This window comes from Lampris incognitus, chromosome 5 (genome assembly GCF_029633865.1).
Source record: "Lampris incognitus isolate fLamInc1 chromosome 5, fLamInc1.hap2, whole genome shotgun sequence".
Taxonomy (NCBI): domain Eukaryota; kingdom Metazoa; phylum Chordata; class Actinopteri; order Lampriformes; family Lampridae; genus Lampris; species Lampris incognitus.
The window spans coordinates 29,373,826-29,396,645 of NC_079215.1; the positions used below are offsets into that span (position 1 = coordinate 29,373,826).

The 22,820-nt window shown below is 40.0% G+C and overlaps 1 protein-coding gene across 1 annotated transcript in view; it reads right to left on the minus strand.

The window, feature by feature from the left end:
- LOC130113154 (myosin-10-like) overlaps positions 1-22,820 on the minus strand; it is a 145,680-nt gene that overhangs the window by 48,414 nt on the left and 74,446 nt on the right. Inside the window, exons 4-15 of the mRNA XM_056280691.1 lie at positions 16,962-16,989; positions 13,020-13,122; positions 12,322-12,351; positions 12,039-12,053; positions 11,166-11,183; positions 6,145-6,237; positions 4,918-4,981; positions 4,223-4,321; positions 3,652-3,795; positions 2,490-2,585; positions 1,084-1,202; positions 203-355 (exon numbers count right to left, since the gene is read on the minus strand). Coding sequence (XP_056136666.1) covers positions 203-355; positions 1,084-1,202; positions 2,490-2,585; positions 3,652-3,795; positions 4,223-4,321; positions 4,918-4,981; positions 6,145-6,237; positions 11,166-11,183; positions 12,039-12,053; positions 12,322-12,351; positions 13,020-13,122; positions 16,962-16,989 — 962 coding nt within the window. The remainder of the gene's footprint in view (positions 1-202; positions 356-1,083; positions 1,203-2,489; positions 2,586-3,651; positions 3,796-4,222; positions 4,322-4,917; positions 4,982-6,144; positions 6,238-11,165; positions 11,184-12,038; positions 12,054-12,321; positions 12,352-13,019; positions 13,123-16,961; positions 16,990-22,820) is intronic.

Genomic DNA, 22,820 nt, shown 5'->3' on the forward strand with positions numbered 1-22,820 from the left:
ACTCTATTCTTAACATAATAAAGAGAACTGGAATTTGACAGAAAACTTAAAAAAAAAAAAAGAAGAGATCTTTCTGCTATTCCACTGTCCGTTTTTCCTTCTTGCAGAATAAGGTCTGTACAACATGTGTAACGTAAATGGCATGTGCGCAAATAATTTAATTGTTTGTGCTTTGTGAATACATGTGATTGTTAGTTTATACCTGGAAAATCTCAAAGCCAGCAATGTCCAGGATGCCAATGAAGGAGGCCCCTTGTCGTTTCGTCCTGTCCAGGGCCTTGTTGATGCGGTGGACCAGCCAACGGAACAGACGCTCATATGTGGCTTTAGCCAGGGCCTCCACAGCAAAGTCAGCCTGGGGGGGGGGGCAAATATTGAAGGTAAAGAGAAAGCCCAGAGGCATGATGGGAAAAACAGGTGATTGAAAGAATGACAGAAATGTAAGAACGGAGAGGTGAGGACCAGCTTTTTAAGCCTATTTGTAGAAAGCTGAGAGAAATAATTTAGAAACTGCAAGCTGACAGATCAGTGTCTTTGTAATCAAATAACATGAATATAGGGTAGTGTAATAGAAGGTTGTTTTAAGGTCCATGCCATGACAGAGAATTCCACATAAATGAATTTAACTTGTACATCTTGGCTGTAACATAAGCCAATCATGTTTAAACTTATGTGTCAAAGTCAAAATTGTATCACTGTCAGATCCATTTATAACAGTTGTGGAGCAACCACCCCCACAGTGCTGATGCCATTGGAACCAAAGTATAGCAACGGACCTTCCTGTTTACAAGGTATAAATGAGTTAAGGAGAGGTTGTGTATTTTGAAAAGGTTTTTCGCCAGGGTGTTACGAAACTTTTACTTCATACATCCATCCTTGTAAAACTTTAAAGAAGAGAGGTAGAGAAAATTACAACTTCTGGTCATCAGGAACAATGCCTTATTAACAATAAATATGCAAAACAACTGCCTTTAATCTAAGGTTTCTGCTATTTTGTGGCTGACTCATAGACATCATTTCTAAGAGATGTCTATGAAGCAACAGTGATGGATTTTTTTCTGGATTAAAACATAAATAATTGACCTGCTCTTTGGTCTGGGCTTTCTGGACATAGTCCCTTCCCACTTTGATCCTGGGAGAGAGGATGGCTCTAGTAAACTCCATCACATTCATCCCCAGTAGATGGCACAACTTCTGGGCAGCTGTAACATGGATGAAAAGCAAGCTGACACATTGACACAAACTGAGAGGGTAAATTTAATAAGGACAGGGAGGATATCAATCTTTGTGAGCTACATATATATTGCATGTAAAAGTTCAGTGCGGCCATATAAAAGAAAGCCGCTTTATTAAGAAAGCAACTTTATTTTGTCATTGTAGGTTACAATGAAATTTGTTCTCTGCATTTAACCCATCTTATGGTATAGGAGCAGTAGGCAGCTGCAGTGCCAGGGGAAAACAGGAGTTACTTGGTAAATAACATTTTTGTGATTCTGTAATAAAAGGATGCACTCACCAGCCACAAAGAACAGTCAATTTCAACTCTTCTTCCAGCTGGCAACTGTTTATCAAGATCTGGCGATAAACTATTTTAATAATAAACTGATTTAATATTTATGGAGTCGTGAGTTGGATGAAATGTTGACTAGCTAAACATCACCTTGGTAGAATTTATATCAGTGGGACTGACATTTAAAACTAGGGGAAACTTGGAAATGAGCTACAGTATATTCATAGCCAAGAACTCACTATAATCTATAACCTAAGAATACGTTTTACATTGGACTAACTTTGCTTCTGAATGGTTATGGGTACATCCCGTCCACGGAAAAAGCCCTCTACGTGTAGGTGATTTTACCACCTAGGCCTCCCTAAAAGTCTTGGGAGCCCCAAACGCTTATGAATCATGGTATAAAAAGTTTTTTGTTTGAGACACCCGTGGCTGTGCGGAGGTGCCGTTACTACAAAACTGAACTGGGAAAATGTTAAGGTTGACATGGCTGAAGCTTGTGGAAAAGCAAATGAATAAAGACCGGATCATTTGCTGCAGAATCAGATAGAGCCAGCCAACAAGACTGCCAAGTCCCACTGTTAAAAACATCTGGTCCAGTTCCTGGTTCTGCTTTCTGAATTTGGCCTAACTGTGTTACCGGCATTATTTTCTATCCTACTCTCCCCACCACCCTGCCTCAGAGGCCAAGCTCCACTCATTTGAGGAGTAAATCTTAAGAACGATGTTGTTTAATGGCAGTCTGACATGGCCAGGGGACAGACGGTAGATAAATCAGCAGCCCTCCTGCTCTGCAGACGGGGTACACGTGTGAAGCAAGAAGTAAAAGGAAGGGGAGGAAGTAGAAATATATGAAAAAGAATAAGAAGAAGCAAAGGTTTCAACCTATGGGCTCTAAGTTTTTATCACAAATGGAAAGTATAAAACAAAATGGTGAGTGTGTGTGCACGCGCACGTGCGTGCGTTTGTACTCATCTACCTGTGTTTTCAGGCATAGAGGCCTGATCTGTGTTTCTCTCCTTTTTGAAGACTATGTTGCCAAACTGAAGCACTGCAGACACAACTTTCAACATGGCTGCAGAAAACATAAGACAAGAGAAGTAAAAATGAATCATTATATGCTGTCATTTTTTTTTTTTATTTCCCCCCTTTTCTCTCCAATCCAGCCAATGACCCTACTTTTCCGAGTCGTCCTGGTCGCTGCTCCACTCCCTTTGCTGATCTGGGGGGGGGGGGGGGGGCTGCAGACTACCACATGTCTCCTCCAATAAATGTGGAGTCGCCAGCCGCTTCTTTTCACCTGACAGTGAGGAGTTTCGCCAGGGGGACATAGCACGTGGGAGGATCACACTATTCCCCCCAGTTCTCCCTCCCCCCCCGAACAGGCGCCCCAACTGACCAGAGGAGGCGCTAGTGCAGCGACCAGGACACATACCCACATCCGGCTTCCCACCCGCAGATACGGCCAATTGTGTCTGTAGGGACACCCGACCAAGCTGGAGGTAACAGAGGGATTTGAACTGGCGATCGCCATGTTGGGAGGCGACGCAATAGACTGCTATGCTACCCAGACGCCCCCCTATATGCTGTCATGTTATACCAAAACATTTTGTCAGTGGAACTGACCATACAGGTTTCGTTTCTGGTATGGATTTAGAGTGGGAGCCAAATAGACAGAGTTTCTATCCCACTAAGAAGGAAGAGTGGTTTATTCCCTCTTGACTTTCACTGGCTGACTGGTGAGAACAGGAGGCTGGTACAAATTTATCAGAATCAGAAACTCTAATTTGGAAATATTTTGAACACCTTTAGAGGGGTGGTTTGGGATCGCTGTAAAACTCACTGCTGAATCTAAATTTGACTACATAAGCCTCCCTATCAGAGAAGGGAATGCTGAACTTTTATGCCTTTCTCCTGAAAAGGATGGTATTTTCGAGACCTATGGCTTCAACGTGGTGAAATGTGAAAAACTGAACACATCGACTTCTTTCATAGCTCTTCTCTGGCCATTTTACAGTGACAGATTTGTGACCCATCATTTATTTGGATTAGCTCAACTGGGCACCCAAAACACAAACAAAAGTGTTAGCAACCCTTGCTAGGCTAGGCTTAGCAAAACCTGGGCTTTGTGAAAGCCTTACCCAGAATTTCATCGTGGGAGAAACTCATGATGTGCATGGCTTCCATGGTCTCCTGGAAGTTGTCTTTGTCCTGTTGGCCAGGAATGGGGATGTTACCGTTGGACAGGAATCGGTAGTTGTTGAAGCCCTCCAAAAGAAGGTCCGCTGCACACAGTTAATGGACAGAACATTGTGAGACCCACGGTCAAGTTAGATATCCTCAACATTATTCTAGGGACAGCAGTCCAGTTCAGTAGCTGGTAGAGGGCTGTATTTGGGGCTGCTGACAACAGGGTTTTACCCAAGTCAAATCCACTTCCAGCAAGATTATCAAGGCAGCTGTATGTGACCATATGTGAAAAGAAAATTAAAAAAACAAAATAAACTAAAACATTTATTTAATCATGACACACCTACAAGACTGTAAGACTAATTAATCTTTATGAGGGAAATGAAGACTGTTGACAGTTGACCATGGATGTCTGTTATAATTTGCACTTTTATGTATCGTTGTACTTCTAGTAACGGGATGACTTAAGACACCAAATAGTTCATTGGTGCTATCTAAACTTCACAACATAGGCCCACTGACATCTGAGATGCTCTCCTGCCCCTGCCAGCAGCTGGTAGAAGATATGGAAGGTGCGCTCATCTTTGGCTTGGCGAATGGCTCTTGACTTCTCCAGTAAATCTTGCACAGCATAGTCAAGGAGACGGCACAATTTTCAGGGAAGTTTGCTGGCTTATCACTAATGTATTCATTTTAAATTTGATGTACAAGAAATATCTACGCTAAATTAAAAATGCTGGTGTCACAGCTGGGGTTTCTGTAAGTTCAAGATTGGTGAAAATTAGCAGCTTGATCCAAGATATGGACTCTAGAATAAGACTCATCTCCTCCATCATTGAAGTGTGACCGTTTCTAGGGCTCCTCTGTTAATACTGAATGGGAGGTTGACTCTGTGAACACATGTTGTGTTCTTTTACATCCAAAAGCATCAATGAAGTCGGTTTGCTATTTTTTTTTTCTTTTAAAGGCCAGCTCCCGAGGCACCCTTTCATCTTCATTTAATTAAATTATTTATGTTCAGGTTCTCTCACATTACAGAAAATATTTTTCATGACTGAGCCTGTAACAGTACTTAAATTATTTATCTGTTAAACTTTCTATAGTGTTCCGGGATGTAGGCTAATTCTTTTATTTTGGGTTCGTTTCAAGGCATCTTTTAATCTTAACTACAATAGCTGATAAGATCCATGCCATTCAACTTGCATCCAAAAGAATACAGGTTTCAATGTTGGCCCCAACAATGTATCCTGTGACGTCAAAATTGATCCGAATGAATTTTCCCTGCAGAGACAGAAAGATACAGAGGTTCAGAACAGAAAAGATGAGTATTCAAGAACAAGTAACTGCATATCACCGTCAAAATAACTCAACCACTACTTTGTTATTTTAGCCATCCTCCTACGAGATGGAGCATTGATGGAGCATTTAACCTCAAGCAGTAATGGGTGGTTTAAAGCCCCCTGACAATAACCCTAAATAAACATAACCATTTCATACCATATCAAAAATGTCAATAGCACTGGATCATTTGGTGGTAGCATTCCTACCTCAGCACAAAATGGCTTGAATTATCCATTGTGAACTTTATTAAAAAAAAATTTAAAAACCCCACTCTGGCTGCAATGCAATATATTAAGGCAGCAATGTCACTTTAGTATCATTTGAGTAAACCTTTCTTGATCCTGATTATCTTTGTGAGCATGCTATATTGAGCATTTCGACACATGAATAGACATTCAGACATACAGCCTGTTGTCAATACAATGGAAGTGAACGAGGTTCATCGAAATCAATGCATTCTACAGCTCATACACAATGGCAGCTTTCATTTTCATAACATTGTTTGTCGTTGATTATTGTGCAATAATGAGTAATGGATAACATTTTTATTCCATAATCCACTGTCTCCAGTCTAAATCGTCTCACTGCATATCAAAGGCATCATTAATATTGAGCAGACACCTCTGTCCAGCCAGAATGCTCCTGTATAACTGTTTTACAAGTCTGATAATCATATTCTTTTCCATCGTGTGCATCCCCTCTCATCCTCAAAAGTGAAAGAATTTTTCAGATTGCATCAACACTAGGGATGAGAATCAGAGTATACTCACACACACACACACACGCACACACATGCACGCATGCACACACACTGACTGCAACTTGTCCATGTGTGCCATCATTCCAATGTAAACTAAAATTTTCCTCTTTTTGTTCTTTAAACGTTTGTCTAAATAACGTATCTCAAGAGGAAGTATTACGATATATTCCAATATTGATATTTTGTCCCACCCCATCCCTGTAATTCAGGGATTATTGGATTGACTTGAGAGGGGAGGAAACTTTTGCGGGGGCTTAAACACACTGTGATGGACACCTGGAGAAGCACATTAAAGAGCGTGGTCCACACTCATGAATTTTAATGACTTCCCGCCTTTACTTACAAAACGTGAGGAGTTGTCATTTTTCACCGTTTTAGCATTCCCAAACGATTCGAGGATGGGGTTGGCTTGTAAAAGCTGACGCTCCAATTCGCCCTGAAAAAAATGAAAATAAAAATAAAATGAAAACAGCCGAGTATTCCTTCACCACTAAAATGAGTGACAAAGCCAACAAGAATGATATTCTCCGAAGAACTGGTTTCCAATGACAAGTCAAGAATATTGAGACAAGGAGAAAAAAAACATGCGAGAAAGAGACAGAAGGATTGAAAGTTTAGTGCTCTATAAAGAATACCCGTGTATAAGCTGCGGAAGTCACATTTAATCTCCAAATCCAGAGGAAATGAAAGCAGGAATCATGACAGATATGCCCATGTTCAAAACCAACTCAGCAGGTGCAAAGCACAAGTTAAATCCTCTGATGAAGTGGTGAGTTTGACAGAAAGACACATAAACCCTAAGTGAGGAGAACAGGCTCTTATCTAAAGCATGTTACTCATTGGTCCCTTCCTGACATTTGTTGTAGCTTCAAATCCTGCTTTCTAACCTGTTTAAACCTCAAGGAGATAAAAACCCAATCCCTTTAAAAAATATATATATAAATCAGAATTGTTTAACACTAGAACGACCAAGGCGAATTTTGACCGTTTTGGATTTTTAAAGTTTAATAACTTGGTGGGGAAAAAAAGATACAGAACTGCCGCTCCTTGAATGCTCCTAAAATGGTCTATATTTGCATTAAAATTAGTTTTAAATCAATTGCACAAAAAGTTATGCTGAGATCTACCTAAAACGACCATGACCAGTCAAAATGACCGTGCGTAATTTGCGCGTCATGTCACTATTTATGACGTGTGTTAGTCGCGTCATTTCCTTTACGTTCATTGCTCTGTCCTAGAAACACACTAGCGTTCTCAAGAGCAGAGTAATCATCTAAACTTTATTTTTGATTATTTCCAACATGTCTGGTTATAGCCGCTGTTTCAGACACACCGTGACTACCTACTATCGAGGCATTGCAGTATTTACAGGCGTTGGGCAGCGGTGATTTTAAATTGTTGTTAAAACGTTAATTTTGGTGTCAGTCGTTCTCAATAGGGTATTTCTCTTGACAGAATATAAGTTTAAAAACTGTGGGCGGTCACGGTCGTTCCAGTAGTTTTTAAGTTCCAGTCGTTGTTTGGGACCGTTTCAATGGTTATTTTCAGTTCTTCTTTTTTTTTTACATTTCACGTTTTATAGACCTTGCTACGTTTGTTATTAGCAATATGTGTTTTCCATTTTGTTTTTCAGAGAATATTTTCACTTTTTCAATTTTGCTATTCAAGTTCGACCATGTCTCTCTGAAGTTTAAATTGTTTAAAAAAAGTATTACATCCATCCATCCATCCATCCATTATCCGAACCGCTTATCCTGTTCTCAGGGCTGTGGGGATGCTGGAGCCTATCCCAGCAAAAATAGTATTATAGTTGTTAAAATGTTAATTTTGGTGTCAGTCGTTTCCTAACAAACATACTAACATATGCAATGCTTTAATATCGCAATTGGGTACTTATTTTGACAGAATATAGAGTTTACAAACCGGCGGTCATTTTGACTGCCTATGGTCATTTTAGGTAGCAGTGAAATCCCGGTCGTTCTAGTGTGAAGTCAATAACAATGACAGTGATTTGGTAGAAGAAAATACAGAGGAACGGTGAAAAAGTACACCATCTGACTTAAATCACTTATATATACACTTTTATGTAGGGTGAATAATGAGGGGATCTATTTGCACAATGGAAAAAAATACATAAACAATAGGATCAAGCCAAAAAAATCTTATCAACTATGTATGCAGTAATTTGCAGGACTAAACTGATTATGGATTTCAACATTTCCATAAATTTTCCATGATTTCATGTCCAAATGTTATATTTCTTTGAAGTTCAGTGTGTGTGCTGAGATTCTGGGCTGTGGTTCACTCTAGTTCACAAAGGACTCAGGAGGAGGCCCAGAGTTGGCCAGGGATTGACAGATAGTTTGTGAGGAAATGAGGGTATTTACAGTGACAGAGGCCAGGTGTACACCCTAGCCTTTTAGGAAGAATCTGTCCACATTGCAGAACTCCCCTCAAGGATGAGAGAGAAAGAGACACACTGGACTCTGTTTAGATACCTTCTGTCAGGCTTGACAGCTTTAAGAGGCTGAATAAACTTGTGCAGATGTTTGGACAGGTGGCCATTATGTTCCCATTCAAGCCATATTGTGGGGTTGATCATGACCAGGGAATCAAAAATCGCAGAGAAAAACACTATCCTTGGTTGCTTTATTTCTCTTCTGTGGTTGAGTAGCATATTTTCCAATTGCATCAAAAATAACTTTTCTCTCTTGGTTTGAGGAGGCTGTTTTCCAGATGAGAAAAGTCCGTAAAATGAGTTAAAGAGAAATCAGCATTACACTCCGGGATGAGCACATGTAATGTGATCTTTGGTTGGAGATATTTCTGCTGCTGGAATCATATTTCTGCTGCTAGAATGAAGTAGAAAAGAAATGTGCAAACCTATTCCTTGTGAAGCTATCAGCGCAATTGAAGTGCCCACAGAGGGAAAATAACCCAATCTTCGAAGTCTTTGTCTCCATACAAAAATAGGGCTGTGTGTCAACTTGGTAACTACTGCCCTTTATTTGCACCCTTTACAGGTTAGGCCCATCAAAATAGAAACAAACAACAATCTTATCTTATAAACACTAGTGGGGGTTCAATTCAGAAGCATTTAAAAGTTGACCTACATCAATGTGACAAAGTAAGCATGTCAGACATGTGACAGTAGCCAGAACTGGAGCCATGATGCAAACAGAGGAATATGGCAGACCGGCCTCAAGCTTTGGTATAATCATTAGCCATTAAGAGAATACACAATCACCTCTAAAAATAAACCAAATCTTGAGGAGCCTTTTTTCACTCTAGCTCTCTACTTCTCATCACATCTCATTAGCTACCCTGACTTTACATTTTCACCTAGTTACTACAATGTTGCCTTTTATCTGAGGGCAGGCTCTTTGGCAAGCAGTGGAAGAGTGCTTGAGGACAGACTGGGTGAGACCAAAGAAGATCAGTTAAAACTGTCCCATTAAATCTTCTAAGGCACAAGCCAGTTGGGGATGTGTGCTTACTGCTCAGCATCTGCTCTGCAGGCCGCCAGGCCAGACACACATTACAAGTGGCTGTCCACCAACAAGAAATAGATAACATACTGCCTGAATTGTCAATATATGCTGAAGAAATACAGTTTATAATACTGCTATCAGTTAGGGGTGCATCTTGGCTAAGAAAATTGCTACACCAAATAAAACTTTTAGTAGCAAAAAGAAAAGGAGCTTTTCATTGTCCTCCTGACTCCAAATAGATCAAGTGATTAAGAAGAGCTGGCTTGGAAACTAATCAGCAGTTCATGGCCAGCGAACCATTTCAATCATACTTAGCCTAAATGTAGGCTAAATATCTCATGGTTTAAGTACAAGCTATCTGCCAGTGCACATACGTATGACTATACAAAGCACCCAGCAGAGGAGGTCAAATAAATGTAGATGATTTGATTTGCAGTTTCTCTCTGCTGGGAAGCATAGAGCTGGCAATGTGGAGCAGTGGAGACCTCTAGTAGGTATTGGACCTGCACCCCTTATCACTATTTCCAAGGGGGGGGGGTGTTTGGGCACTGGTCTGTTGGTTCACCCTACTCAAGTGTGTTTAGTAGATTACATAGCCCTTAAGCCATGACAACTAGGGTTGGGTGATATGTCAAAATTTTCCTACTGGCCACCTTCAGCGCAACAATTGCTGATACCTGCCACCACCACCGCAGCCCTTCCACGCACTGGCCATTTTCAGCAAATGCTATCATGGAAGAGCTTGTTGCGAAAAAGAAAATGAAATTCCCTGTTTGGGATTATTTTGGTTTTACACCGGATGCAACCGGCAAACCGAAGGACCTAAGTGAAGTAATTTGTTGTCTTTGCAAACGAGTAGTGTCGGTGTTCTGTCAATATGTGCTATCTATTGAGATGTGCCACTTAGCAGTTCTGTGCCCAGTGGTGAGGTTTGGGTTAGACTCTGCTATTGATTTGCATCACAGTAGCATCTTTCGACAAGGCAGCATAAATTGTCAGAATACCAGTGTTCTGACGATTTATGCTTGATTTATTGCTTGATTTATGCTGAACAGAACACTGGCAAAAGATTCTAATTGTCATTTAGTTACAGCAATCACTGCCGTTTTGTAAAAGACTCATCAGAAATCAGTTCAACAAGAACATGCATATGGCCCAACTCCAACTGCCAGTCCCTAGTCATGCACGCTTTGAATTGTGCTTTACAGTTTAATTATTTACAGAGTTTGATTCTTGAGGAGGCAGGTCATTAAATTAGCAAACTAAAAAGACAAAATTGCCCCCCCAAAAAACAAACAAACAAACAAACACAAAAAACGCCGATTGGACTCAGCCAATCACTGATATATTCATCCAATTGTCCAACCCTAATCGCAACCAGCAGCTAAAGTTGAAGGTAAGCTAGTGAATTTTCAGTGGTGAAGTGCTTAAGAACTTCTGCTCAGTGTATTTGTTTGAGTGGAACATATTACAAATGCAATGTTAATATATGTCTTTGATATAAACTTAAAACTCCAGTCCAACAGCTGAGAGGAAGAGCACCAGCTTATTTATTGATGGTACAAAACAACATTTGAGTTCTATAAGAATACAACGACTTCTAAAGACTGTGATTAAATGGGAAATATTTGAAAGCAGCAGAACTTATAAGAACAGAATGGTAAAGAAGATCATGCAATCTGACTGTTAAAGGCGCAATAGATTGATAAAAAAAGAAGAAGATGGAAAAAAGAATCCATCGCCCATCCTTACACACAAGTATTGGCAGAATATTGATTTCAGAGTGGATAAAGCACCCCTTTTAGATTCTGCTCATAGTGACTTGAGCAAGGTGAGTGCAATGAGAGAGGTGCAAGAACTACATACTACTCACATAGTACAGGGATCCACTCTGTAGCCAATGGGAAGATTCAATTGTTATCATGGAAATAAATAGATCATATTAATGTCATGGGCATAAGGAAAACACAAGTAAATATATGCAATGCAAAATGAATGAAAACAATTACAGATAGTCAGACCAGACAAGATAATGATTACAAGTTGGTGTACTCAGGTATGTATGCAAGGTTTGGATGAAAGGGGTGACAAAGCAGTGGATTCCTAAAACAAGCATACAGACTAAGGCTAAAAGAGAAGTCAAAGGTGAGCTAATATTTATGGGACCATACTATGTGACAAAGGGTATGTTGCTAATGGTCGTTGTCATTTAAAATATCTGATGAGACATTTGATGCAATAGTTAAGCATTTTCTTTACAGTGTATGCAAAACCAACAGTAGCAAATATAAATAAAAAAGGCTAAACATATAATGTAATATTAGACTGTTGTAACTGGACTTGCTGTTGAAGAATACTAAGCACCACCCAGCTTTTCACTGGTACTCTCAATTGACTCTTTTATTTAGGATAGATCTGGTTACCAGCCTAGTTTTAAAATCCCAGCTAAGATTAAACCATGTCTCATCTCATCATTGAAGCTATTAGCCAATATTTTCTTATATACCAAGTAAAATCATTTATTATAGCTCAAAATATCAACTAATGTTTAAACTTGTGACTAACAAACATAATAAAAAAACATGCCAGTGATTATGTTATAAACTCAAAATAACTGCAATACTTGCAAGCAAACATGTACAACACGTCTGAATCAAGTAAAAATGTGGGGGGGGGGGGGAATCACTTAACAAATAAATACATAAAGGTGATTTGAATGTCCATGCCAGTTTATACATTTACTTACAACTGCATTTTGGCCCTAGCAGAAAGAGAGACAAGGTAAATCTAAAATATGCTTTTCTCAGCAGTTGTACAAATTTTCATTTTTAGACAGGCACATTTCATAGTGAAAAAGGGTCACCATTTTTTCTAATCTAATGATAGCATTTAATGAGGCCCTAGTGAGTTGATGTCACAAAATAATACCATCTATGGTCCCAAGCAAAAGACATAAGCTAGTTTGAGAGGGAAAAGTTAGTTTAACATGTACAGTATTGAGGCATAAATAAGGAAGTATAAAGACTTACCTGTAGTTTCACTGGTTTAGGCGACTCTGGCTGTTTGTTATAAATAAACAAATGCAAATTGTTAGAAGGTATGCACACAGATCAGGCGAAAAGCTGTGGAGCTGACTTCATGTGTTGAGTTATTGGCCATATTTTGTTTTTTGTCATTTTTAATAGCATATCAACTATATTTAGGCTAACGCTTGAAACATTCAAGAATAATCAATGTATGGACTAGAGCTAAGAAGATAATCCTGGCATGCAATCCTATCTGGCTTGTTAATCGCAAGTTTATAACCATGTAAAAAAAAAAATCAAATATTCATGGTTTTACCTTAAACAGGATATTAATTAGCATATTTCATTAACATGTGTCCTTGCTTTAAACACCATGACAAACTAAACAGAGTTACAACCAGAGCCAAAGTTCTCATTGATTTTCACCAGAACGCTTATAGATCATTCCCCAAGATGATGCTTATCTTTTGTCTACATATCATAAATAGGACTGGATTAGATGGGCCTAGGTTTAGGAGTGTAAGGGTGTACTAACATGTGACAGGCAAAGGAACTACTCATCTTTCATCTGACAAGTCCAGGATTGAGCAGTATGTCAACTAAGGCACAGATGTCTCCTTCATGGTAGGTTTATAGAAAGACATACTAAGTGGAAGCCTTTGGGAGGGAGGCAGAAACTTAAGGAAAGAAGGAATACTTACAGGAATGCACTGCTCTTTCCTTCCTTTGTGGGATGAGGCAACATGTGCAAGATACTGGATGACCTTTTTGGTGTTTTCTGTCTTTCCAGCTCCAGACTCACCTCTGTAAGACAAAAGAGAAAAGGGACACAGACATCCCCAGTTGGAAGAAACAACCAAGCACCATTTAGATTGAAATCTCCACATCTATAGTCTACCTATTGGTAAATTCTAAATAACACTTAGATGCACCACTATGAGCCTGCCTCTACATACAACCCATTTTGAGATTTTTTTTTTACTAATTTTATTAATCCCCCAGGGGCAATTCTTTCTCTGCATTTAACCCACCCTCACTGTGTAGCTAGGAGCAGTGGGCAGCCGTCGTGCAGCACTCAGAGACCAACTCCAGTTCTTTTTTCCATTGCCTTGGTCAGGGGCACAGGCAGGAGTATTAACCCTAACATGGATGTCTTTTTGATGGTGGGGGAAACCGGAGCACCCGCAGAAAACCCACCGCAGACATGGGGAGAACATGCAAACTCCACACAGAGGATGGCTTGGGATGGCCCCCAAGGTTGGACAACCCCGGGGTTCGAACGCAGGACCTCCTTGGTGTGAGGCGACAGTGCTAACCACTGGGCCACCGTGCCACCCAAATTGATTATACTTAGCACAAAAAGTAAGGAAATTTGTGTTTGGTAGATTATTTCTTTGTTGTAACAATGCTTCTTGGCAATAAATCTTATACCGTTGGAAAGCCTGTTTATTTCCCTTTTAAATGGTGCCACATTTGTAAGGAACATGCATTTGTGGGATGAGCAGCAGCGCTGAGTATGTGGGTTGCGCCCATGAAAAATTTGCCAAATCTTCTCTGCAAATGCCAAACAGCTTATTTTGCTGTTGCTATTGACTCTTGCTTTGAGCTTCTGGTACCCCAGGTGCTGACAATCAGGTGCCTGATATAAGATTTATTGCCAAGAAGCATTGTTACAACAAAGAAATAATCTACCAAACACAAATTTCCTTACTTTTTGTGCTAAGTTTAGTAATTTTGAATAACCGGGATGTAAAGCATGGGCAAAATGGAAAGGGAGAGAGGAGTCTCTGTGATGGGTTTCATGAGATTCTCAGTAACCCACCAAAGTGTGAAGCCTTAGCTATAGACAACATTTAACAACACTTTTGTTAAAAAGAAGTTCAGAGCTTTATCATTTGAACCAACTATATGTGTGTGCTTCAGCTTGAGCTTTACCTTTGGTGACCTAAGCTATGGAGGTGAAGTAGCAAATGAGAAAAATGATAGAGTTCTCTTACAATGTGAATAATACTTTTGGCAAAGTTGTGTTTCTAACAGGTATCAAGTTACTTGTCCATTATTTATACTATGGCCATTTTGACAAAAAGCTAAGCTTAGTTGCAAACCTAAGTTGTGAACTACACTATAGCCTATTTCCGTTAGTGTTGATTCATTTTAAAATTTCTGATGAATTTCACCTTGTTATTGAATGTTCAAGGATTGAAAAGTACCATTTGGAGTTTAATGATGTAACTAAAAGAATTTACTTGATGTTGCTCAAACAATAACCTATAGAAGTATAGTCCCTTATTAGCATTTATAAATATGAAAAATGTTTATGGGTGGGTTTTTGGCTTCATTTCATTTTGTTGGGAGGTTCTTGCTAAGAGCAAAGACAGCAAACCCTAGCCAAAACCTCTCCCAGTCCTCCTATACACACACAAAGAAATATTGTATAGGTTCCTATGTGAGTACATGTAGGCATCTGTTTGTTTATTTTTTGAGAATGTAATGACTGCTCAGCTAATCTAATGTTAGCTGAGCCTTTCAAAAGCTCTGTCATACAGTAATTATGGCCTAGAAAAATGACAGAAATTTTAGTCCTAAAAACCATGCATAACCTCTGGAGTGACACTGCTGAGCATGCCTGAGGTTTTACAGTAAGGGCAAATTTAAACACCAACTATGTACAAAATATTGTTTTGCTTTGAGATTCAGCAAAAGGTTTTAAGAATGATATGAGTGAGCATGGAGATTCCAGATGGGGTGAGTGGTAAGTGGTGAGTGGGGTAAGTGCTGTTAGTCTCAGTGACCATAGTCAACAGAGGGTATTCATGGAGACATTGGCATCAATGTCTCCGTTGTTGGCCATTAACTGCTTGGTGTTAGATTCTGAGATGTCTCATAACCAACAGGGTAGGATTTAATCATTTTTTTAAATCTAATTTTAATCTAATTTTTTTAAGGATTCTACAGTGTAACTTTGTGTAGCAACATTAACTTAAACTGTTTGTGGATTTCTGTGTTCCAATTTGAATCTTAGTTATATCTAGTATAAAATTTGTAATTGTGTGTGTGTGCGCGCACGTGCATACATGCGTGCGTGCGTGCGTACGTGTGTGTAGGCAAACTTGAATATCCTTTAAATAGCCTTGAGTCCCACCATAACATCCATTAAGGTACAGTACTTTCCTAATCACAATGACATCCTTCTGAGCACTTCCCTTGTGCACTCACATCAAGTAGCCTACATATGACACTGGATATGAAAACACTCATTTGAACCCTTGTTATCTCCAGTTCCTTTTCAAAAGCCTTCAACAGGCCTACATATGACTAAAAGGACATTTCTTGGATGCAGCTGACACTGCAGGGCACAAAGGCAAGCTAGAAAAAGAATGAAACCAAGATAAAGAGATGACCTGGATACTTTTTCCACACACAGCACCAGTAATGGAGTTGTCACATGGGCCAGTGTCTAGTTGCCAGTGACATTTTCTTGGGCTACATTCCTGTCATCTGTAAATACTTGGTGCTAGACCCATGCCAGAGGACTGTATACCAGGAATGCCAGACTTTCAAAACCCCCATTTCTCACTTTTGTTTCAAGAGGTGTCAGCGTTGTTTATAACACTAAGCAGGCCAGGGGACTTCTGTTCAGGTTGACTGCTTTTCTGATTCCAGTGTCACAAGCAATAAATGTATTACTGTCAGTTTCATTCAAATTAAACTAATAAAATGAGCCAGATGTTTCAGAAAATGTGTTTTCACTCCAAGGAACACCTAGTAAGGAAAGTAACATGCATGACGGCAATGACTGATACATTAACATTAAGTAGTTAAGCTGCCTGTATATCTCCATCTTAGTTGGAAATCCATGCAAGGCTTAGTCCTCGGTCTCTCAAAGATTTCATCAACTGAAAAATATCTGAATTAAGAATGGTGCTACTCTTCTTCTTTTGGCTTGTTCCCTGTTTCTCAGGGGTCGCAACAGTGCATTTTATTGTTTCCATTGGGCCAGTGTCTAGTTGCCAGTGAGGGTACAGCACCAATGGTGGCCATTGTTAACCTGGGCCTCAAAAATCGGGTATGGTCTTGTCAATCCACATACTGACTTGGCAACATTTTACATCAGATGCCCTTCCTGACACAACCACTAACCCTAAGGCCGGGGGCATAGGTAAAGCACAGGACGCCATCCCAGTATTCATGGACTTGTACCACACCTGTCGCATAATTTAGACAACAAAAGTATGTATTATGATATGGCAATATTCGAATTTCCTCCCAATAAAATATCAGTTTCCCTTATCACTGTCTTGGCAAGGCGGGCCACCCCACTGATGTAATCTACCACCTCAACAAGGAAAATGAAAAAAATAAAAATGTAAATAAGTCATCCACCACAGCACCCGCGTTGACAGCAGCTGTAGCTTTGACAAGGCTACCGCCCCACCTGAAAAGAAAATCCAGGGGAAACACAAAATACCAAGACGATGAATGGTAATACTGCTCAGCTCCAAGTATGGTATAATGTAAAAAAGGTGGAATGAATTGGATTAAAATTCATGCAGACAAACACTGGACATCTCCTCATCTGTATGAAATGTTGGCAGAATCAGAAAAAGGAGAGGAGAGCAGTCTTGGCCAAAGAAAATACTTACGTGCAAAGAATTGATTGGTCCTCTCGATCTGTGGGAGAGAAAGGAAAAAAGAGAAAAGGGAGATGAGACAAGGGGGCAAAAAAAATCAACATAACTTTGTAAAACAGTAATTTTCTAATAATGAAAAAAAAAAGTTCATACTTCAATGAAATTTTTTTTATCAACAGCTCATTGAAAGAAATGTCACAGCCAGCCTTACTGTTCAATTGAACTGGTCATCAAATGTTTGAGATATCCAGTTTACAGATCCTTTTAACGGAATAAATCAAATTATAATGGGTAGCCTATTCCAGAGATTGCAGGCTTCTTAGTATCTCACGACAGGTATTTCTGAGGCATGGAGAAATATATGGCAAAGTAAAAAAAAATGTGACATACCAATACTGAGGTCAAATGTCTGCACTAAAGAGATACGGCTTCCAGAATGTCAGCTGTCCAGCGGTAGACTGAGAGGAAGTGGGTATACTTTGCTCAGACTCGGCTATGGTCAGTACATGTCTATGTTAATGAGATTTCTATTGTGACTTATTCGTAGCAAAAACAAAAGCACATTTTGATTTTTACCACTGTTCTGAGTTACCTTAAATCAATCAACTGAAAACTGGAACCCAACAAAACCCCATAGGTCTTCTCAGGTACACAAGCTGACTGAACTAACTCAGCTGCTGATGACGGTAACAACTCTTGAAAGCACACCAACCATCACTTTGATTTACAACAAAGCACACAAGGGCTAAAGAAGAAAACAGGAGTGGGGAGAATGGAAAAGTGTGGAAAAGAAAGAGCACTCCACCAGAAGGACAACAATTGTGATTTTCAACATTATCCCCCTGTAGGGATATCAATGTCTTAACTTAAGGATGTCTTAAATTACTGGATTTCACATCTATGGAGCACTTTCTGAAAAAATGCCATAAGGGTGTTTTCTGTCATCGTCAAATATTTAAAAAAGAGTAAAACTGAACTTAAAAGGCTGGAACCACATCTTTTTTTTCCCCTCCCTTTTTCTCCCCAATTGTATCCGGCCAATTACCCCACTCTTCCGAGCCGTCCCGGTTGCTGCTCCACCCCCTCTGTCAATCTGGGGGAGGGCTGCAGACTACCACATGCCTCCTCAGATACATGTGGAGCTGCCAACCGGCGCTTCTTTTCGCCTGACAGTGAGGAGTTTTGCCAGGGGGACGTAGCACATGGGAGGATCACGATATTCCCCCCAGTCCCCCCCCCACCCCACCCAAACAGGTGCCCCGACTGACCGGAGGAGGCGTTAGTGCAGCGACCAGGACACATACCCACATCTGGCTTCCCACCCGTATACACAGCCAATTGTGTCTCTAAGGACGCCCGACCAAGCCGGAGGTAACACGGGGATTCGAACTCAAGATCCCCGTGTTGGTAGGCAATGGAATAGACCGCTGCACTACCCAGACGCCCAGCATCACATCTTTGAAAAGTTTCAGACGTTTTCAAAATTAAGATCAGGTGTTTACAGAATTAAGAATAAGATAAAGTGAAGCTGGCTGCCTGATAGCCCAACAGCCTATTAGGGCTGCACGACATTAGGAAAACATGCGATATGCGATAACATTGTTGAATATTGCAATGATATGACTCGCAATAAATAAACAAATATTCAAGTATACAGTTTTAATGTCTTTCTGCTTTAGGTTTGCTGCTAACACAGACCCCAGACAACAAACAGCCTATGCACACTGAATAAAAAAATTAAATGCATTATTTCCATTCAAGCAACATGGTTTTATTGACAAAAAAATGCACCTGGCTACAGCCGCTATTAGGGATGGGTATCGTTAGGATTTTATCGATACTACTACTCTTATCGGTACTGCTTATCGGTTCGGTACTTTATCGATACTCTTATCGGTTCTTTTTTATTATTATGCAAGAAAAAAAGACAATTAAGAACAGAATCGACATTGCTTTATTATTCTATTATATAACTTTATATAAATATAAACAAATATTATTTATTCAGCAGCAACAGCAGCAGCAATGTTTTAAATGCGTCTGAATTATAGACTTTATAATCAACATTCAACAACAACAAATAAGATAACAAATAAAAGTAGATAAAGATAAAGAAAAAAATATATATTAAAAATAAATTTTTACAGCAAAAGGCTAACGGAAGTTCAAACAAACAAGAACCTAGAACATTATCCTAACAGTTCTTCTGCAGAAAAATCAACATATCTGCCTTCTCCGGCAGGAGTCGTGATCTCTCCTGACTTATAGTGTCCCCGGCTATTAGCCTAGCTAACTCCGTATCTATGGCTTATATATTTGTAGCTAAACAATTAGCTAAGCAATTATATTTTATTTATTGGCCTATTCGTAATAATTCGTTATTAGCCTAGCTAACTCCGTATCTATGGCTCATACGGCTTACCTGCAGTGGACGTGGATGGAACACTACGAGCAAAGCAGTCGAAAACTCCGCATTTCTGCAGATTAATACCATGTTTCAACAAAAGATGTTTCGACAGATTGCTTGTATTGCCACCCTTACTGGCAAATGATTTGTTGCACTTGTGGCAACGAGCGTTGTTGTCATCGACTTTTGAAAAATATACCCAAACTTTTGAACGTTTAGTTCTCTCCGCCATGATGAGCCCTTGAGCAGAGCTGTCTGTGCGTGTGTGAGCGAGTGTGTGGAGCACAGCACAGCCCCGCCCCTCGCGCAGTAAGAGAGAGAGACAGAGAGATGGAGAGATGGAGAAAACGGCAAACAAGATTATGTTCGCGACGTTTAAATTCCTCGAAAAACACAATTGCCACAATATAAGTCTCACTCCATGATTTCTCGAGTACCTACCGACTACCGATAGCAGAACCAAAACGTCGGATCTCAAAAATGCTCTGGTTTTTACTAATTTAGAACCGGTTCCCGTTTAGAACCGGGTTTCGGGGGGCATCCCTAGCCGCTATATTGACAATGAGCAAATACCACCAACTTCATTGCATGGCAATACAGCAACATCTAGGCCTATTTAAAGCAGCTACTATGAGTTTATATTATAAATGATTATGTAACAGTCTCAATTTAAAACATGTCTTACCAGTTTTGCAGAGTGAGTAACTAATGTTAGAATTTTTTTTTACATTGTCTCCTCACCTGCCGCCCAATGACTGCTCCAGCATCCCCGCGACCCTGACAGCAGGATAAGTGGCTTGGATAATGGATAGATGGATATTTTGTTGTTACTGGGGCGGAATCGGCCAAGTGACACTACCACCTTTTTTTACAGAAGGGGACACCAAAGTCAACACAAACTCCTAGTAGTATGCTGAGTGTGAATGTATGGCACGTGCATAATTATACCATTTATCGCAGTTCAAGCAGTCTTTTGCAATACGTACATCGCACATGTTGATATCGCGATGAAGGTAAGTATTCGATATATAGTGCAGCCCTACAGCCTATCATGACCCTTTACAATATAACTTTAGTCATAACTTATAATACAAATATCACATAAGTTATAGTAGTTACCTGTGTTTTACAAAACCGTCAGAATGTGAACTGAAGAGTAAGCTTAAAAGACCAAGTTTTTGGATCCAAATGTAATTGGATTTTACTAATGGGAATGGATTAAGTGCATGTAATGCACGTGGCAATAAAATAATTTCCGATTCTGAAAAGCATTTTAACCTGTTCTGATATGTAACTGCTTTTATTCTGCATTTGCTGGTTAATTTCTGAACTCTCTTTGCAGTCACAACAAGTATAACAGCGTCATGCCAATTTAATGCTTCTGCCATCAATGAGTGGGACTGTGTTCTTCCTTTCATCTTGTGTGTGATGTGTCTCTTTGCTTGGATGAGCAACTGATTAAGTTTAAATACGCTATTATGTTTATTGAACAACCCTGTACACATCTGCTCTTGTGCTTCCGCTATTCCGATGCTTGTTATAGCTTGTTTGGCATGTACTAAATAGGTTTAACTAAGTATTCATTACAGTGCCAATCCCTGCTGACCAGAGGCTCCATGACTAGATTCTAAAAGCCCACCTGCACACAAGTAGGCAAACCATGTTCCATGTTATAATTCTAAGAAAATAGAGGATGTTCCATTAAAATAGTCATGTTTAAAGGTTCCAATGGGGCAGCCGAACAGTGTGGCGCAGCGGTCTATTCTGTTCCCTACCAACACGGGAATCGCTGGTTCGATCCCCGTGTTACCTCCGGCTTAGTCGAGCGTCCCTACAGACACAATTGGCCATGTCTGTGGGTGGGAAGCTGGATGTGGGTATGTGTCCTGGTTGCTGCACTAGTGCCTCCTCTGGTCAGTCAGGGCACCTGTTCAGAGGGGAGGGGGAGCTGGGGTGACTAGCGTGATCCTCCCACGCGCTACGTCCCCCTGGCGAAACTCCTACTGTCAGGTGAAAAGAAGCGGCTGGTGACTCCACATGTATCGGAGGAGGCATGTGGTAGTCTGCAGCCCTCCTCGGATTGGCAGAGGGGGTGGAACAGCGACCAGGACGGCTCGGAAGAGCGGGGTAAGTGGCCAGATACAATTCGGGAGGAAAAAAAAGGGGGGGGACCCCCGAAAAATACAATAAAATAAAATAGCCTTAATGCCCCCTGGATCAACTTGGGCAGGACTTCTAATTCAACATGTTTGATGGCAAATTCAGCAATCATGTCAAGAAGTTGACAAGGCTACAAAGATATGTATCTGGTTGAGATACATCAGATTTGGACAACTGTGTGGAAGCGTTGGATGATCTTTAGAAATGTCCTGTGCAAAAGTCTGACTGAATATGGCACCAAGAATGATCCATCTTAAATTAATGACATACACGTCCAGATATTCAATTGTGTCCTGAAAGCAATTTTCACTAGGCTCAGCTTTATAAAGCCTGGCGTGAAGCAGGTCACATCCATCTTGGGGCCCTAAGGGAAGTATAATGGTGGTGGGAAAACAGTAATTTCTCTAGTATTTGTAAAGAGTCCCCAGGGCTTGCGCCTCCAATTTAGTCACATGGCTGAAAGAGCTGCCAGAGTTCCAAAGATTAGATAAAAGTGATCATCTCCTTTCCATTTAAACTCAACTGACTGGATGTCAATTAAGTTTTGATTGACAGAATGGGCCTGAGTAATGAGCAATGATCACAGACCAGATATTCTAATATAAATGTATCTCCCTCAAGAGCTTCAGTATTGGGTGGAAAGATGCTTATGTTCATGTTAGCTCAAGGTGCTGTCAGGCCAGGAAATGCAAAAAAGAAATTAGCTAAATGTTTATTTCTGATAAGGAATTGAATGTTTCAAGACCACCAAAGTGTATTTTAATACCTTTCATATACATCTCTGTTGAACCTTAAACAGTCAAATTAATGTTGGCACCATTATTTCTGTTTCATATCTTAAGAACTAAACCAGAAATAAATTGCTCTGTCAGCTCCACAGACAAACATTTTATCCACTTCCGCTTATAGGTTAACACTTTTTTTCCTGGCAAAATCCAGGATCCATCTACCTTACTTGTAGATACTGCCTAGCCTCTGTCACTTCTCTTGACAAGTCAAGTCAAATTTATTTGTGGAGCCAGTTAATGACAATGGACAACGTCCTCCTTCCTTAGATCCTTGCTGACCTGTTTATTCATGAATCAGTAAGAGACCCTTCTCGTTTTGGACATGGACATTTTTACTCTGTTGAAGTAAAAAAAAAAAAAAAGACAACACAACAATAAGATTATGAGGTCAAAATAACCTTTCCTGAAAATGACTGTCCTAAGTGACCCAAGGAAAAGGCAGCAAAATGTTAAGAGCTTAACATTTTGATGCCTTTTCCTTTTTAGTTAGTTTGCTATTCCAACAAATGAGCAAAC